Here is a 20912-nt window from a genome sequence, read left to right as displayed (position 1 = left end):
CCACTCCTCACCCTCTTGCTCACAGCTTCCTTTGCAACCTCTATGAATGGCCCATTGTCACTGTTCATTCCCGCTGTTCCACTAAGTGAAAGAACTCCCCATAGTCAACCCTGTAACTACCTCTCAACAGTTTAAAAGTCCCAATCATATCACTTCTCCTTCTATCTACCAAACTCTGTAGTCCATATTCTTGCTGCCAATCCTCATAACTAACATTGTACAGTACTGAAACCATCTTTGTTATCTGCCTCTGTACCTTTACCAAATCCTGGGGATGAAATATGAGAACAGTAATCTAAGTATGGTCTGATCAGGTATACAATGGAATGATAACTCTTTTATTTCGACAGGTCACTGTCCTTCTCAGTGTTGCAGCAATCTTTTGGGTTGCCTTCACCACCCCTTGCAATATGTTCTCTGAGTTTCAGTTATCTATCAATCATCACCCCAGATCTCATCTCCCCTACTTCCTCCAGTTTAACTCCCTCCATAGAGGATACAGCATCCCATCAATGTTTACCAAACCTCAAGACCTTACATTTTACTGCATTAAACCGACACCCAGTTCATTTTCCCTTTTGTCTAGTTTATTCAAATCCTCTTGCAGGACTGCCACATCTGCACTATTACTAATAATCCTTCCCGGCTTCACATCATCTACAAACAGCTGACTATTTCCCTGCAATCTGTTGACAGTGCCATTGATATAAAGGTTAAACAATACAGGTCCCAGTACTGAGCCCTGTGGGACCCCACTTGAAACTTTCTGCCCCCTTGATACTGTCCCACCATACACAACTCTCTGATACCTATCAGACAGCCAGTCCTGAATCCAGTTGACTAACCTGACATCTAAACCCACATGCTGCAACTTAAATATCAGCTTATCATGTGGCACCCTGTCAAATGCCTTTGCAAAATCCAAAAAATGGCAGTGTATGCCTTTCCCCTCATCAACTGCTCTTGCATTTTATTATAAAAGGCAATCATATTACTAAAGCAACATCGCCCCTTAACAAATCCATGTTGACTCTCACAGATAGCATTACCGTCATCTGCCCAATGCTGTATACGGTCCCTCACTACTTTTTCCAAGATCTTTACAACTACTGATGAAACACAAACTGGCCTATAGTTAGACACATCCAGTCTGCTACCACCCTTATGCAATGGCACTATCTTACCTTCCTTCCATTCCTCGGGTACCTTTCCCATAGCTAGACTTTCATTGAAATGCCAGGTGAATGGAGCTCTCAATTCTTTAGCACATGCTTTCAAACCCTTTGGTGAAATATCATCCAGTCCCACAGCTGTACTGATATCCAGGGTACTCAGTATTTGGAACACACTCTCCTCTTGCATCTCTAAACCTCGAACCTGCCCTATCCATCTAGTATTAAAACTTACTTCTCCAGGATGAAATACTCCAGTAAAGTGTTTATTGAACAACTCCACTATGTGCATTAGTCACTCTATTCCCATTTTTATCCCACAATATCATTCTTCCACAATCATTTTCCTCCTATTGGCCACATAGCTAAAAAAATTCCCTAGGATTATATTTGGATCTCAGTGCCAGCCTCTTCTCATATTCCAGTTTTGCCTTCCTTACCATATTAGTCACTCTCCTGGCCTCAGTCATATTCTTTATGCATCTACTCTCCACCCCTCTCCTTATACTTTCCCATAACCTGTTTTTTACCTGCAGTTCCTGTTTGCTATTGTTTGTCATTCACTTTACACCAAATTGTGTCCTCTTCTTCGCTCATGGAATACAGCTTCACAATTTCCCATGCTTTAATGATATCCTGACCTTCTAATTCTGCTCTCCATAGAACTGCTCCATTTTATATATATATATATATATATATATATATATATATATATATATATATATATATACACACACACACACACACACACACGCATACATATATAAAGAAGCAGTGCATTTGTTGCTTTCAAGAACACGGCTGCAAAAAATGCATTATTTCTTTTTGTAGAGAGATAACTTTATAGTTTAGAGATAAGTTTATGGTAATATATTTTTATAAGTTAAACGTAGTTAAGTTATTCTCCTAAGCATGAAGAATTAGCACATCTTGTGATGGAGGGATGGATAGCTAAAACCTCAACCTCACACTCGTATTATTTCAACTTTGTCATACCTTGATGTCCGTGTTTTGATTAACATCTGCATGCACACACACACACACACACACACACACACACACACACACACACACATACATATGCACATGGCTGGTAGGGAGGTTAAATAGTCAACATCTTAAATTACACTTCACAATAGAAAAATAACTAAATAACTGTTTGCACTTTCTAGACACATGAGTTACATGTCTTTCAACATCCTAGATTACACATCATAATAGAAGGGAAAAAAAAACTCTGCCCTTCTACATGGCCTTCTAATGTGTGTAGAAAATCAGAATTCAGTTATTCGGTTCAGTTAGAATTCATGAGATTAGCTATATCTCATGACATAGTCATCATCATCTCTACATATCAGAAAATAGAAAACCATATCAATTTCCTTAAAGAAAAACCTCATCCTCTAACACATTCCAGAGTGTATAAAATTGTCACTCTATGAGAAAGTTGTAGTAGACTTGCTGCACCTTATCCATAGATGGATGATTTGTGGGTCCTCTGCAATTTGTACTATGGATAGACGGGAAAATCAGTATGCCCAAAAAACATTAAGCATTCAGTGCTATCATCATCATGGTGAATTGGTGGGCCATAGACTGAGTACTTTTTTTTTTATACAGGATTAAATGGAAGAAAATTATAAATTTCCATAAAAGTTGTTAGGTCTCTGATTTATAGAGTAAGCACAAACATGAAGCACATCCCAAACCTTAAAAAAAAAAAAAAAAAAAAAAAAATGGCTGCATTAATTTATCAAAAATTTATAACATGTTCATTTTAAGACCAGTTTCAACTTAATTGCTCTAATTTCATCATGCTCTAAACTTCATTTTTATCTGACTTTAGAGTGTGCCATGAGGTGACAGTTCTTTTGTACATGACAATTTTAAATTGTTTCCATGACTACTTGATAGTAAAATTTTCAGTGCCTTGTACTATGTCAAGTGTTTTTGTACTCAGGATAAGCTCAGTTGAGATCCAGCAAAATATTAGCAGCTTAAAAAATAATCTTATTTATTTTGTTTTTATGGCATTGTGTTTATATAAACAGCAAAGGACTCTGCCAAGAAGTAGTATAAGCCACTATTTTAACTCCGTCTGGATCTTGATAGATCTCGGAATAGCAACCAGTGGATTTAAATATTTAAATATTGTTTCAGGATAGATTTAGCAATAGCAGTCAGTGGATTTAAATATCTAGATTTAGATATTTAAATATTTGTTTCAGTGATACCAATTAGTGGAATTTAGTTGTTGAAAGTTTATTTTTCACTTGGTTAGAGTATAATAAATTTAGTTTAATCCTTTATCCAAGTGTGAGCAAACAAAATTTGCGCCTGAAGTATCTTCAGGACTGGGGTAAGGTGGTACAACACCAGAGCAACTCATTGCAAAGGTGGAGCAAGCTACCAACATTCCTATCTCAGTATATCCTATAATGCAAAACACATCTCCTTGCGGATATGTCTAATGTTATGCATTAAGGGAAGGGCCACTACCCAGACTAGTTTCGACCTTTATTGAGGTCGAATGGGAGTTCATGCCTTTCATCACTGGCCTCTTTAGATTTAAAAAAAAGTTGTGCTGAGAGTCAGCTTGATAGTGAGAGAGGAGGAGAAAAGATAGAGTGGATAGTAGTAGATAGTTAAAAGAGGCCTCAGTCGATCTACTTGGCCTGACTTAAATGTCAGCACCAAGCAGATCTCCGACATTATCTCCCTCCATCCGTTCTTTTCAGCTTTCCCCGGTCAGTCACCTCTTCAGGTGTCTGCCCGAGGAAAGTGGGGAAAAACAAATGAAAGAAGCACCACATGAAAAAGAGGAACTAGTAAATAACATTAAAAATTACATATGACAATTTGTAAGAAACTAGGTAAATTCTGAAATTTCAACCTGAATGAATAGTTTAATACTGATAAGCGAAGAGCGGGGGCAGAGCCTGGCCTGGGTGATGCAGCCCACAAGGAGCTGCACCGCCTCGGTGTAAGCCTTCGCAGCCCAGATTCTCAGGATACCCCCTCCTGTGTGGAATAGACATAGACCTTTTTAACAACAAAAATTCTAATCTGAAAGAGGACAAAAAGAAGAAAAAAACAAACCAGATTTTTTTTTTTTTTTTTTTACCCCGCTCTGGCAGATCCATACTAGGAGTCGACTGACTTGTTAGGCGAGGTTTAAATCCTCCTGCTGTCTATTGTTGTGGGTTTTAATGATGAGATCTGCTAATTTGTCTCCACGGACGTGGTTTAGCATGTAGAGGCCTCTGTGCAGTGCTAGTCCCACGTCGTCCTCTGCATCGATAAGACCAATGATCTTTTCAGGAGTGATTTCATCTATATTATCGACAAACACGTCGTTCCATTCTGCACTGACGACTCTTGGCCCGTTTTGTCCTGTGAGTATCAGTTGAATGTCTCCGAATGTTTCTATTGCTTTTCGTAGTCTCGCCGCCTCCTCGGGGAAATCTTTTAAGAGATGCAATATAGGTGCATTGGCCTTTGCATGAGGGAACTTTGTGGGTTCTGAAGATGACTTTATATTTCCAACTTGTGCCGGACTTCCTTGTTTCGATTTTTTAATATTTACTTCTTCAGGGCTGGCTGGCCTCTTTTGTGTGGTTTCTGCATTGTTGATTTCCATATCTACTGCCTCCGTGTCCTCGTCTATTGTGACTGCAGTGATAGTTCCGTTTTGTTGGTGCTGCTGGTTATTTTCGGTTGCTACGTCTGTAGTGGCGGTTTGATCGGTGGCCAGTTCCTCCTGCCCTTCATCTCTCCTGGTTGCAGGCTTCTCCACTGGTGTACTTGGCAGTGTTTCAAAGGTGGCGGCATGATTCTTTGTTGTTCCCTCATGCGCGGCCTTCAGGGTGGGGAAATCATTCGGTTCTGCGCCGATAACATTTTGGGCTGTTGTTTCCTTGTTGGACGTAATAGTGCCTCCCAATTTTTCGGCCAGATTTTTGTCCGGACAGGTGTCTATTTTATGGCTGTTAATGCCGCATTTTAGGCATGCCGGTTGGCACTATGCTAGTGTATGACCCGCTGTTAAGCAGTTCTTACACTTTAACTTCGGGCACTGGGCCCCGAGATGAGTAAGGGCTCCACATTTAAAACATTGCCTCTTTACTCCCGGGTAACTCACCATTACCCTGGCAGATCCGATCATTACAAAATTCGGAACTTCTGTTTTCATCGTTAACGAGAACGTGACTTCCCCCGACATCCATTCAGGGTAGTCAGCATCTTTGCCTACTTGGACATCTCGTACGGTTCCCCATTTCGAAAAGACTTGATTAATTATGTCGTTCCCTCCTTCTAGGTATTCCAGAGGGAATCGCTCTATTCTCATCTTTTTAGAGATGCTACCAACGACAAAAGGATGGCACAGTTTCCCTTGACACTCAACCCCTTTGAGTAGTTTCTCCCTTGTTGTTGTATTTTTACAAACTACTTGATATCTGCCACCCCCATAGGGGGTAAAGCCAGAAATATTATCTGCACCTACGCAATCAATTAGCGCTTTCGCAAACGTCCTCTTGTGTACACTTGCGTCGATTTCGAATCCGAGGGTTCTTACTCTCGGTAGAGCCGAAGACATACTTCAAAAAAAAAAGGGAAGAGTAGACCCTTGTACGATCCAAGTCCACAAAAGGACAGACCTGTAGAAAAGGCCAAGCTTTTCTTTGCAGATAGGAAAAACCTGTTAAACTTAGGTACAGGGGGAACACAAAGAACCAAAGAAGAAAAAAAAAGACAAAGGATTCTTACCAATGCAGCAGGACTGTAATAGGAGCTCTCTCTCGGGGTCTGGAAACTGGAATCCAAGGCTGGGATACTTTCACTGCAGAGCTGGAACATGGAGCTTTCTCTCGGGGTCTCGTCAGTGGGAGCTAGGCCCAAGTTGAGATACCAGGCAGAAGCTTTAGCAGGTCATCTCTACCTATAGGAGTTGCCAAATGGTGTGCCACCCTTTTTTAATAAATTACTCTGGATTTAGAGAAAGATGTTGAAAGTTTATTTTTCACTTGGTTAGAGTATAGAGTATAAAAAATTTAGTTTAATCCTTTATCCAAGTGTGAGCAAACAAAGTTTGCACCTGAAGTATCTTCAGGACTGGGGTAAGGTGGTACAACACCAGGGCAACTCATTGCAAAGGTGGAGTAAGATACCAACACTCCTATCTCAGTATATCCTATAATGCAAAACACATCTGCTTGCGGATATGTCTAATGTTTTCCCTTCCCTTAATGCATAACATTAGACATATCCGCAAGGAGATGTGTTTTGCATTATAGGACATTATAGGATATACTGAGATAGGAGTTGGTAGCTGCCCCGGTGGTACAACACCAGGGCAATGAGTTGCTCTGGTGTTGTACCACCTTACCTCAGTCCTGAAGATACTTCAGGTGCAAACTTTGTTTGCTCACACTTGGATAAAGGAGTAAACTAAATTTATTATAGTGGAATTTAGATTTTGTTCCACTATGAAGTACAGAATTGAAAGCACAGTGTATCTGAGCACATTGTACAATGTATACAAGGTATCTTCACTACAAATAAAAAAAAAAAATGGATCAGCATAATATGCAATTAACAGAAAGATTCTAAAACAGCACCACAATAACTTTAGTAAGATAACAAATGGTCAGCTATTTCCTAAGTAAAAAATAAAAATAAATAATGAATAAGAATAAATAAATATTCATCATGAGAAACATAAATCTTACCAGATTTTTCAAGCTCGAGATACTTCATGCCTTGCATGAAGTACAAAGTATCTTGAGCTTGAAAAATTTCGTCTTACTGAATATGCCATCTCTACTAAACATAGACTCCTATAGAACATGACAAAATTTTACACGAGAGCAGATTCCTTTTGGGAGTAGTTACGAAAATTGTAGCACTTTTTAGAATCTTCATGTTAATTGTATATTATGTTGTTCTTTTTTGCTACTGAAGATGCTTTAGATACTGGTGAAAATTAATACCACTATAAATTGTTATTTAATACAAGTTATTTATATCTTGGTCTCATACTTATGCTGCACTATGCCTTGTTTTGGATATATACAGGATATACAAGCTGATCTATAAACATTTAAGTGTTGGATACAGGGACTGTATAAAATTTCTGTATTGTGAAAAATTCAGAATGAACAGAAAATATTGTGGTAATGAACCAGAGTAATTCATAAAGTCAGAATTCAGATCTGAAAATTAAATGATTGGCTATAACATCCTTTGACCATAACTTGCTAATAAATCATCGCCAGGTGGTAAAATCAGCCTCAGGTTTTTGCCCTATGTCTATAGTATGCCATGTGCATTTACTTTAAGCACATTATCATATTTAGGTGGTAGATAATTTTTGTTGCCAATAGAGTATGCAAGTTCTTTATTAGAGGCATGGAGTAGCTTGAAAAAAAAAAAGTACCATGTTTGGTTTCTAGAGCAGTGTATCCCAGATTATCTAACCTTAGCCCATGTACAATATTGGATGTATAATATGTTTCTACTTTCATAGATGGGATTCAAATTAAAAAAAAAAAAATCAGTGCTTTTTAAATGCTAATTTAATGCATTCTTAACATTCTTATGTTTTCTTATATTCGTAATATTTTCAAAATCTTGTTTTAGTAATAAGAACAAAACATTGAAGAGTATAAATTAAAGCTGATTTTTATTTGTTTATTTATGTTTTCTTATATAGTCATACCACCTCTCTCATTAAACTACATAAGAAAAGTGAAAAATTTCCAATAAACAGAGAAATAAGACAGTGAGATACAGTATCTCCCAAAATACCTAGTTTTTGTGATATATAGTGCAATGAGAATGAGTGCAGGTAATGACTTGTGTAGGCTTCAGTATACACCACGTGGAACACCTCCATCTTTTTTGATAATTAAAGCATCTAGGCAAGTTAATTTCTTTCATGTTCCAGTTCCAAAGTAAATTTTTTATGGTGGAATGAGTTGATAGATGAAAGAAAATTGTGTAACTCAACAACACTATATTTTGAGATGATAAAGACATCTATGTATTTCTACCATACTGAAGGCTTTGTAGTGAATCATTACTAATGTAATAATGTAAATCATTACATTAGTAATGATGTAAATTTTTCATGTAGTACTATCATATCCTGTACACCCCTTGAGGGTATATGGCAGGAATTTGATGACGATGATGATGATGAAGGCTTTGTAAAATTTAATTTTTTTATTTCTTTTTTCTTTATTCGAAAATGTCTATTCAGTATTTTTCCTTTTACTTAAAGTTGTATTTTAATTGTAACGCCAAATGTAATCTCGTTGCTTGAAATAGACTAATACCTATAATCCTTTCAGTCTATCAATTTAATTCCCCTCCCCCCTCTCAAGGTTGTGACTATGCTACTTCACGTGATCATATTTTAGAATTTAGGAATTGCCTCTGGCTGGAGCCAATTCCTTTTTCTAAAATGGCTAGCTTTTTCTCACCTCGATCTCTGAAAATTTATTTGTATTTTATGACTGCACCATCAGAAATCACATAGAGAAATTGTATATCTTTCCAATACATGCAAGAAAGCACCCAGCACAACATGGAAATATCTCCTCTAAGATTTATCTCTAAGTCAAGCAACACTAAAATCTACTATTCGTCAGTCGTGGCTACACAGGTTCTGTCTTTTTATGAGAAGTGCATTGGTCAGGCAGAATCAGGCTAGTTATTTGACAAACAAAACAATTTATTCATGCTAAATCAAAATACATAAAAAAGGTAACACTACACATACTAAATTAATTCAACTCAATTTTACTAAATACAATGACATGAAAATAATATAAAATTCACTTGTCTGGTTCTCCACTAGATTAATTACACAATTCTCTCTTAAGCTAAATGACTAATGCAATTAAATGTGCTCGTATATAATTCAGACACGGGAGCAGACTTGTACACACTTTACATTAATTTAACTCAGACCATATATCTTATTAAGCTTAACTAAAACTTTCACATACTATTCCTTCTTCAATATATAACATCTAATTCCTCACAACTCTGCAAAGCTACTTCACAATTATTTTCAACAATTCCACTTTCCGTCTTTGCTACTGTTCTTTATGCTAACAAACAAAAATTTTCAGCAATCTTTGCCATTAATTTCACACCTAGGAAAGTCCTATACAAAAATCTTACTTGTTACTTTGTCATCCAGTTCATTGCACAAGATCCTTGAGATCATTGACACCTTCTTCTGCCTTCCTGTAAAATTCACATGGGCACTTTTTATGACATCGATAATACCTTACACGTGGAGATCGCCAAGGAATTTAGTGGTGGGAACTCTCGAGTATTCTGTCACTGCTATTACAAAACTTCTATCATCGTCAGGCATCGGCTGGGGGGGGGGGGGGGGGGGGGCATGGTCCCGGTCCTTGGAACGGCAGGACACACACACACACTCGAAACTCCTTGTAGCAGGAAAGGAAAACCAGAACTGGAAAGCCTAGCCTCTGAAAAGCTCGTGCCAAAAAAGCCTAGCTTCGAAAATTCTCGCACCAAAAAGCCCGTTTCCTTCGATTCGTCCCCCTTTTATTCTGCTTTCCTGACCTTGGAACTTTTACAGATTTATTTTTTCTTGAGGGGGGGGGGGGGTCTTCTCAGCCACCCGGTGGTCGCTGAGTCAAGTCAGGAAACCCTGTACTTTGCGATTGCCTCAGGTCTTACATGCTAATTCCGTCTGAGTTAATTCTCTATCTGTAAATACAATAGAAACAATCTCTTATTACAATTTATTCTAACTTTTTTTCAGGTTTATTACAGAAAAATTGAGTTAAGTATTAATCAATTTACAAGTATATAAAATTGATTTCATTTTCCAAGTAAAATTGTATAGAAGAAATTTTATTCTAAATTCCTTCTATACAAGATTTTACAGCTTGCTGTTTACAGATGTGAGGAAACTTAATTCCAGGTTTTCTGCTAATAAATCTGTACATGGAGGAGACAGTGCTGCCAATCGTAAGGCTTTAGAGTTGTTTGTAAATTTTCTCATTTCATCTGAAATAATTACAATGGAAACAATGTTTGGAAAGTTGAGAGGTATCAGGAGGGGAACAGATAATCTATAAATTCCAGGACTTCATTTGCAGAACGTTGATGAACAAAGATAGAATATCTAGACTGCCGAGAACATCTGATGGCATGGTGGAAATTTCTGATAGGTTCTGTACAAAGTATTGAGAGTTCCTAATGAAGGAGTCTGTGTGGCTGATGTAGTTCTGTAAAAGGTAGAAGATGCTTTGATAAAAGATCCTATCAGCTGCGGATATTTTTGTTGAGAGGTGGTTACAGGGTTGACACTGGGGAGTTCTTTCGCTTGGTTGAACAGCAGGAAGGAGTGATGACAAGAGGCCATCTCTGGAAGTTACGAAAGGAAACTGTGAGCAAGAGGGTGAGGAATGGTTTCTTTGCATGGAGGGTGGTTGAACCGTGGAATGCATTGCCTGATGGAGTGGTGAGAGTGAGAACGGTCAATGAGTTTAAGGAGTGGTATGATAGACTTTGTGTTTCTTAGGGGGGGGGGGTGGAGACCTCCCCTCAATGAGTCTTGACAGACTTTGTTCTTAGGAAGGACCTCCTACGATGAGTCTTTTGACTCCATGGAGGCCTGAATAATAATAATAATAATAATAATAAAGAGAAATGCCAGCCTTGCATGACTTGGGTGCTTCGTATAGTTGCGAGGTTAAAGGGTGCATTTATTTCAACTCTTTATTAAGATTTACAGCCCAAGTTGCATAAACGATTATTGGTCTCTTCATGATTTGTCAATTAGGGTCATAGTCTAATGGAACATAAGTGGAAGAATCTGAGAGCAAGAGTGAAATCTTAGACATGTAGTCTGCTGTATCCATGATGACTGTTGAGTTGCCTTTATCAACTTTAATTATTATCGTATCTTTGTTCTTTTTTTTAAATTAGCTCTTTTTTCTGAGGTGTTGCTTTTATGAGGACAAGATGAAGAAAGAAGAATCACAGTCTTCACTCTGATATCATTTGCACTAGGTTGTGGAAGAAAGTAAAGAGACTTTTCAACATTACAAATAAAATCTGCTTTAGGAATGTGTTCAGACTTGATTGCCAAATTGAAACCTTTCTTTAAAATACTAGCTTCAGCTTTTGTCAAATTTTGTTTTGAAATCTTTACTATAGTTCGCCCACCGATTTGAGGTCCCTCAACACTTCTGCGCATGTCAGAAAAAGGAGAATCCATTCCGATAATAGGGTAATTAGTCTGGCTTCTGGGATGTAATCATAAACAAACTGAGTTTGTTTATTATTACAGGTTGGAAAATTTAGCTTTTCTTTTACGAACATTGCTGTTTTTAAAGTGTAACTATTTTGCTTGTATAACAGTTGGAAAAATATACGTAGAGTGTTAATACGTGCAAATACTACTTTCTACATAAAACAATGTCACTTTGCTCCATGATAAGTTTCCTTTTATTCTGGGACTTTTTAAAAGAAAATCCGATTTCATGAAGTATTTTCCTTAAAGTTTCTATTTTCTAAGGAAAATTAATTTTTTCTTTAAGCACAGGAATCAATTTCGGAACAGTTGGCACTCTTTTCTCGACCACATAAAATTCGTGAATAGCTCTTCTTATAACGTCTACATCAAAATCATTCAAAGCTACGATTTCGATGGTTTTCTTTCTCTGGCGCTTTTTTTAGGAGATTTAAATTTTGGCTTACCTTCACCTTTTGATTCCCTACGAATTCTTTTAACAGTCGACCCCGATACGCCCGCAATTGCACTTGCACGTTTTATGACTTGAGAAAGGGGAACAAGAAGACGGCCTTCTGACGATTCTTTTTCGCAGAATGTCAGCACATTATTCAATATTCTTTTGCAAGAGCTACTGAAACATGTAACAATAGAATTTGTTGACTGTACTGGATCCATCATACAAATTAATAATAAAAAAAATAATGCAAAAAGAGAACAACAAAAATCAAGCTAGTACTAGTACAGACAGACAAGAAAGCACGTGATTTCGCATGTTGGCGACCAATTCGTACATCCTTCATTTCTTTCTCCCCCTTCAGCATGAATTGACTATTCTTGGCACCAAGCCAAGAAGGGATCTAGAAATGGTGGGCGAACTATAACACTTTTTCATCAGGTAAGGTGACATTCAAAACAAACCTTCAAAGCTTATTGACATAAAGAGCATTACGTTTTTTTGATTTGTCTGTTTTTGCAGAGTAGAAAAGTTCTGTTGTAAAAGAGCTGATCATGTTGTTGAAATGAATGTCAACTAATTATTTAATTGGTACTCTAAAGCAAGTAAAACTTTATTGTTGTTTGATATAAACACGTATTATTATTTTTAGCTCTATATGGATGTACGAGAAGTGACTGCAGGAATGAAGGATATGATAAATGAAGACCTGCTGCTTAGGTAAAGCTTAACAATATCTAGAATATTTAATAATTTTAAAATTTTTTATTGAAGCTTATGCTGCATTATCTATATTTTCCTGCATATACATCAATTCTTAAATCAAAAATAAATTTAAAAAAATTTTAAAAAAAAGAGCGATACCTATATTTGGTAATGTTTAGCAAACATTACCAAACATTACCCTTACAGCATGAGCCAGTATGTGTTTGCATACTAAGAGCATATCAGTACAGAATCATATGAAGCATAAACAATATGAGCATGTAGTTTGATACAGCTCACTGGAAAATGACATAGCCAGTGCCCTGAAAAATTTAGGACTGATAAACTGTACATAAACCGTATATGGGGAATTTTCCTAAAATTCACTGAATTCCTACATCAGCTATAATGTAGAATGGTCTTTGTATGCTATTTTCCTTTCTGGATTTGTGTGTTTCAGAAGTTTGTAAGTCTCTATCATATCACCCCCTCTTTCTCCTGTTTGCTAGTGTCTGCAGTCTACAAATTATCAATCTCTGTTTTCATAATCAGCATTCCATAATCCTGATATCATTTTTAACACTCTCCTTTGCACTCTCTCCAATATATCAAAATCATAATGGAAACTAGGAGACCAGACCTGCACACAATAGTCCAAGTGAGGTCTTATCTAGGCCTTGTAAAGAGACAAAATACATCCTTATCTTTACATGAGAAAGTTCATTTCAGCATTGCAATTATCTTTTGAGTTGTATTTGTAATCTTTGCTACATGACCTGTGAACTTCAACTTGCTATCTACTAACACTCCAAGATCCCTAGCCTGATCAGTTTCTCTTAGCATAATCCCACCAATATAATATGACATTGGATATCTAATCAGAACAAAGTGAATGACTGACATTGAACTGACATCCATTTTCCCATGTCCATAATTCCACCTTATTCATATCATTCTGCAAGTGCTGCATATCAGCAGTATTACTGATTACCCTACCTATCTTTGTGCATCATCAATAAATAGCTATATGTCACTTGTCAAATCTTTCCTATTAATGTATAGATTGAATAACATTGGACCAAGCACTGATCCTTGTGGTACACCGCTGGTTACCACAAGGATCCCCCGTATACTATATCACTTTTTGATATCTGTCAGTCAGCTAGCCATCCTCTTATCCACGCTAATATTCTATAATCCAAATCCATATTCTCCAATTTATGCAACAATCTTCCATACTGTATTTTGTCAAAAGCCTTAGCAAAATCCAAAAGTATCGTGGTGTATCCATTCCCCTTGTCTAACTCAATGGCAACATTATTGTAGAATGTGAGCAAGTTGTTAAAACATGACCTGCCATTTGTAAACCAGTGCTATTCATTTCAAAGTAGAGATTCTCTGTCAATCCATTTCAGAATGCAAGCTCTAACCAACTTTTCCAAAATCCACCACCACCACTCTTGAGATACTGATTGGTTGATAGAGTTAAATAAATCAGTCTTTGCACCACGCTTGTGCAATGGGAATAATATGCATTTTTTCCACTCATGTGGAATCTTCCCTGCTTTGACAATACTCAAATTATTTAGCCTGGTCAAAGGAATAGCCAGTTCAGCTGAACACTTAGCATTTGTGATGATATCCCATTAGTTCCTATGCTGAATTCTTATCCAGTTTGTGGAACAGGTCTAGTACCTCTTCCTCATACCTCCTGAGGTTCTTCGTCCAGTGAAGAAGTAGCAGTGAGTGCAATATTGCATACAACTGATTGATAGCTTTTAGCAAATGAACACTCATTAGATGAACAATCTCTTCTGCAAATGTCACCCTCACACCAACTGCATTCAGTGGATGATTTCTTTCTTTTATTTGCAGCATAACGATAGAATTCTTTGCGGTGTCTTTAGCTTGCAGAGCCTGTTTTTTTTTCATTTTCATACTTAGATTTCCATACAACATTTGTGACTCTTCTGGCTCGCCGCTTATAATTTTCATAGTGAACATCATCCTTATGCACACAATATTCCTTCCAAATCGGCCTTTTCTTACAAATTTCTTGATAAGATTACACATCCATTTCACTCCTAGCCTATATATTCTTCGAAATCTTATGACACATTCTGACATTGCATCATTTAAGTATTTTTTTAAATGCTTCCCATACACTGTCGATATTCTTCCCATCCAGCAACTAATACCATTCTGTTGAACTCAGTATACCTCTCAGTTGCTCATAATTTCCTACTTTGTGGTTCAGCATGTAACCTTTTCTGAATGGAACATTCATAAACTTGATCTTTTCACATGTGAGTACTGCATGATCACTGTCACCAACAGGAGGCAGAATAGTTACACCTTTAACTGAAACCCCCCCCCCCTCGCTCTAACACTCTTTGACCTTGAGTTCCTTCTCTCACATGCTGCTTGAGGAAGTTGTCTCGCAACAGCTCAATAGATTCAGTAAATTGTAAATTCAATAAATTGACATATGGGCTTGCAATGTGGTTGACAGCGGTCAGTGATAGAAGAACTTTATAACTGTTAATGACCTTATTAATATAAGGCTCAGTGAAGCCATTAGCCAAGAACAAGTCTTAATAAAATTTATTTCTTGTGTCAAGAAATAAATCTCAGTATAATATCCATACCAGACTTTATATCCTTGCTCGGCCATATCACCATCCTTGTCAAAAATTTGGCGCTATAAAGCAAATGGTCACATTGAGTCCAATACATCTCTGTAATGACTTGTTCACATAGGACTCAATCAAGTCCTAAGCCAAGAAGTTAGTCTTAATGAAATTTATTTCTTGTGGGTCAACAGCATCCTGTGTATTCTGTTTGATCAAGTCATTAACAGTTTGAAGTTCTTCTGTCACCTGTCTCTCTCTCTCAAGAGAGTTTTAAACTATATTGCCATTCTATATGTGAAGAGTGATTCTGAAAGACTTGCCAAACTACTTAGATCTCTCTCTCTCTCTCTCTCTCGGAATGAATGTGATTTTTTTGCCTGATTGGCAGACTTTCTTCCCTATCTAGGCTTTACAAAGGATAAGCTTCTTCCTTTACTTTACTTCATTGTTTATCTAATTCCCTGGAATTATGAATTATCTTATGCTTGCCAAACTCAGTGTCCAGCTGTTCATTATGATGAACAGGGTACATTAGATTCCATCAGCCCCAAACAATCTGGACTTACCAAACATGCCATCTGTACTAAGCATCTGATCATTTAGATAAAGAGTAAGGTCCTACACAAAAGCCATTATCTTAGAATGATTGTACAAACTTTACTTTGTTATCCCAGTCTAAATAGAAATGATGGACTGATTGTTGCAATCTGAATAGAAACGATGGACTCAAGCTATTCTTTTTTTGATATAACTTGAAAAATGTCATTAGGGACCTAAGAGCATTTTAGATTATATTATAATGTAATTTAATTGTGTTGTCAGTATTCTTGCCAGCATTCTTACCACATAAAACAGTTGGAATTTAAAATAGTTAAAATAGTTTATCAATTACTCCGCTAGTTTCATGAAATTCATGTGTTTCACATGATCAGGTGAATTATGTGAATAAACTAAAGAATAACATAAAATATTTTGAAAACAGAAATAACAATGGGGAGTGTGCACATGCTGTGAAGGTTATTTGCTGGTTCATGGTTTTCTCTGAACTGCTGGCAACCGCTTGTCTATCTTATGTTTAATGGGAGAAGACCAGCCTTGGTGTAAAATCATCCCTTATATTTGTCATGGAACTGCTGGCAACCACTTGTCTATCTTATGTTTAATGGGAGAAGACCAACCTTGGTGTAAAATCATCCCTTATATTTGTCATGGAACTGCTGGCAACCACTTGTCTATCTTATGTTTAATGGGAGAAGACCAACCTTGGTGTAAAATCATCCCTTATTTGTTGAGGGTGTTTAATCATTTCATTGACTTCTTGAATGCTCTTGAGAAGAATCTCTAAACTATGTGGATCATTTCAGTTTGTTGCCATAATACTTGATGTTTCAAGTATTATGGCAACAAACTAAGAATTGCATGTCTCTCCTGACCTGCCTGTCTGTCCCGTGTAAACATTTTAGACTGTGGCTCTGTAATTTTTTGCATAGCTTACATTCTCATTGTTGAATCTTCATTTTTCACTTATCCTTGTTTATTTTGAATTTCATATTGATAGTGCTCTTGACACTTAGATGAAAATTTTGTGAGAGAAATAAAATTCTCACACAAGTCCTCCATTGTTAATTTGTTTAATTATTTTTGAAATTTATTAAATGGAAAATAGAACTATTTATGAGAAAGAATAGTAAAACTATGTTATCAAAAGTATAATCTATCTTATTATCTTGACTCTAGTTATGTTTTTATGCATGGGAATGCATAAAAACATAACTGGTACTGGTACAATTAAAATTATTTAATGGTATGCATTTTGCAATTTCAGCCTTTATAAAAATATAAAGATTCAGGTGATTCTGACTATGTGACGCCTATTAAAGTTTGTTTCCCTTTACAAACCAGGAGATTACTGTTCTGTGTGCAAACTGGGTAGTGGCCCATTTGTAATAAATTGCGCTTCACAAATCACAATCTCATCTTTTATCAAGACTTGATAAAATATGAGATGGTAACCTTTAAATTGATATTATAAGTAAAAAACTAGTGAGCCACAGTGAGAACAGAACCTTTATTACTCTATTTCCCCATGATGGTAATATCTGATAGCTTTGCACTCCTTAATTAACAGAATTCTCATGGGGGGACAAAGTTGAGTTCTGTTTCCACTTAATTTGTTTTTATGTGACTCTCACCTAGGAAAGATTGTAAACCTATAGTACATTAGTACTGGGATGGACAAGGATTTTGAATTTTTTTTTATTAGTTTTTTATCTGTTCCAGAAACTCTGCTCTAGGACCAAACAACTTTTTCAAGTTACTTGATGTGTCCAGTAAGCTTGGCAGTGGTTTCATACTAGGCAATGAAATTCATCTTCTGCCTTAATGTCATCCTAGTTTATACAAAATGGATAGTCCATCTGCTTTTCCTGCCAACATGCTATTCACTTTGGTTTCCACTTTGGCATGGATATTTATGAATGTACTTAGGGTGGTACATTAATTTCATTGTTCCAGCTAAGATCATTACCTATCTTATTGGATGTCTGTAAGTGACTTGAGCTTGAAATAAAAATACCATTTTTGGTCTCTAGAGTAAGATATTTTTCAAAATTATGTAACTTTATACTATCTGCGGTACTGCTAATCTGCCATAAGTTTCACCTTTCATGAGTGAGAATATTTTCACATTAAAAAATTCATTATCTGTATTGATCACATCACAGAAGAAAGCGGTATTAAATCTGATATTGAAATTTGAGATATTAAATTCAAGCCTATTAATTACTCAGAAAAAAAAAAATCAGCTAACGCCTTTTTATTCCCGTATACGGGAGTAGGCGAGGCCATTTAGCCCTATCTAACTTTTGGAGACTGAGTGGGCAGTTCAATCTCCACTGGTACCAATCAGAGATAGATGGCCCAAGGCTATCACTAATTAAGCGGTACACAGTGATGAGAGACAGCTCAAATGTGCCGCCATCTCGTGGTCCCTAACACAATATATTTAATGTCTGAAATAATGTGGGTTCTACGGTCGATTTTCTTGAGTTTACGGGACGAAAAACCCGAGTTTCCGGGAGGAAAAACCCGCTGCCCTTGCCAGAGATCGACTAACTCCGGAATCGGTCGAAGAAAGGCTTAGAAAATGTTCCTCCAGTCAACGACTAGACTTGAACTTAAGTCTGACTTCAAGCGACCAAGCTGTGAAATTATTATAGTCTCTTTAACTAAATTAAATTAAATTACATATTTGGTATGAAAATTATTGATAAAATGAGTTTGAAAAGAGACAAGTAAACACTATGGTATGTAGTTCTAAGTAAAGTTCTATATATACTTGGAATGCATTTAGTTCTGAACCTGTAAAATGGATGAAATATTCATCTATTTAGGAATATTTCTTAGTAAAGATAGTGAATCCAGTATGGAAATAACAGAATAAATATGGCCCATGGTGTGAAGCCAGATGAACAATATATGGAATATGAGAGAAGCCAGCAAAACTATCAAACTAATGGTATTCAAGACAGTACTGAAACTGATTTTAATGTTTAGATCTGAGTGTTATGTTAGAAATAATTGAGCAGAGATCGAATTTTGGATATTGAAAGTTCTTAGGAAAACTAGAGGGTTGAAAGATGACATCAGTGATAGAAATAATATTAAGAGTTAAATGATATATGAATGAATAATGTATAGAATAAGAGAGAAACTAATAAAACATCTGACTAGGAGTAAAAGAGTATTGAATCTAATTTTAATATATGGATCTGAAGATTAAGTTAGAAATAAAACAATTAATCAGAAATTGAACTTTTGTTATTGAAAATTTTTAATTAGAAAATTAGAAGATTGAATAGATAAGTAGTTCTTAACCTCTTTTTTTTTTTTTTTTTTTTTTTTTGCCTGGCTCCTCTTTCAACTATTTGTATGGCCTGGCACCCCCTGCTCAATTTTACACTAGGTTAATGACTCAGTAAGATAATTATAATATATTATTAGACAAACCTAAATTACCATCATCATATTTGAACTGACAGTTGATTAAAAATTAATGACTTTGATACAAATTAATTTTTACTCAAAAAAGATGTAAACTTACTGTATTTAATAAGTCAATCATTAATGGCTACCATGAGTCCCATGAGATCCTGCTAATTTTTCAATATCATTCAGTATTTACAAATGAAGTCTCACGTCTCTTTTTCACTTATTTGCAAACTATTTCGCTACTTAGCTAACAATTGCAACCTGATGCTGAATCCTTTCTCGACAAAGTACAAAGAAGGAAAAGCAATGAGCAGTAATTTTATTTCTTGCCAAAGCTGAGGATACTTACTTGTTTGGCCAGAATCTTTCATACCTGCACTGTTGAAATTGTACTTGAGCTTCAAGATTAGGTCAATAAATTCTTCGCACAAATTTGGATGAACAGACGTGGCATTCAGAAAGAAATGGATTTATGACCCAATTGGGTATTTTAAGCTCATCAAAGTCATTGAATCTGATGTTCAAGACATCTTTCAGTGTCAGAAGATGGGAACAATAACAGTCCAAATCTGTGTCTAATATTAAATCATCATTTATTATTTGTAGATTTGGGAACTGCAGAAAATCTCATCTTGCAATGCTCTGCTTATGGAATGTTAATTTGCTGATAAAAACATTATAATTCCCTTTGCTTTAATAAAATTCATGTTGCTTCCCTGCAATTTGATGTTAATCTCATTTAATTTGGTGAAAATATTGGAAAGACATGCAATGTCAACGTTTTCCTTTTTTAGAACATTTCACGTGTTCTCACCACGTGAATCAAGAAATTCCAAAACAGTATCATAGAGATCATTAAAACATCGCAGACAGTTTCCATTTAAGAGCCATCTAACTTCAGTGTGAAGCAAAAGATGCTTAATTCTTCGTTAAATTCTTCATTTTCATGGCAAAGTTCCCGAAAAACATGGATATTCAATGACTGTGCTTTTATTTTATTCATTGTTTTAATAACATCTTCCAAAGTTTTATGTAGTCTACCACTAAGATGTTTTGCAGCTAAGTGCTGTCTATGAAGAATGCAGTGAATTGTAAAGATATTTGGAACTGCTTCTTTTAAATGTGCTATAAATCCATGGTGACGACCAATCATAGCTGGTCCTCCATCAGTTGCACATGCAATAATGTTTGTGAGAGGAATGTTTTTAGACATTTAAAAAAGTCTTTAACAACCTTAAAAATTGTAGAATTTTGTGTTAATTTTCAGTTATTCAGTAAATAGAAACTCTTCAATAATTTTATTCATTAGTATTTAGCGTATTTGCCGCTGTATAAGATGCACCCCCTTTTTTGTACACATTTTTTAGGAAAAAAACTTTATCACTGAATATTATAATGAATTTACAGAATGAAATTCAATAATTTTTTTCTTCATATTCAGCTGGCATCTTTTGTGATATTTTTGTTTTAGTCTGCATTCGTAGCTGGTTTCTCTTCATGAATCTTGAACACCATGATGTTGATCCAGTAAAGTTGGCGGTCCCTCTGTTAGTGGCTATCGCTTTCACTTGATGAATAATCATTTTTGTAGACTCTGAAAGTCCTGCTTTTCTGTGGTCTAAAACCTAAATACAGCAATCCCTCGATTAATGTGCCCCCGATTAGTGCAT

At 36.1% G+C, this 20912-nt stretch overlaps 1 protein-coding gene across 2 annotated transcripts in view; it reads left to right on the top strand.

Moving 5' to 3' along the window:
* The window catches only part of LOC150107706 (ubiquitin-like modifier-activating enzyme 6), a 701981-nt gene that overhangs the window by 340354 nt on the left and 340715 nt on the right, over positions 1 to 20912 (top strand). For both annotated transcript variants that reach the window (XM_090391479.1, XM_090391480.1), the window contains exon 15: positions 12567 to 12634. In XM_090391479.1, the coding sequence (XP_090247605.1) occupies positions 12567 to 12634 (68 nt within the window). The remainder of the gene's footprint in view (positions 1 to 12566; positions 12635 to 20912) is intronic.

This window comes from Typopeltis vanoorti, chromosome 4, assembly GCF_054136105.1.
Source record: "Typopeltis vanoorti isolate ZY-2024b chromosome 4, IOZ_Tvanoo_1.0, whole genome shotgun sequence".
Lineage (NCBI taxonomy): Eukaryota > Metazoa > Arthropoda > Arachnida > Uropygi > Thelyphonidae > Typopeltis > Typopeltis vanoorti.
The sequence above is the reverse complement of the archived record's forward strand: the minus strand, read 5'-3'. Positions and strand labels throughout refer to the sequence as shown.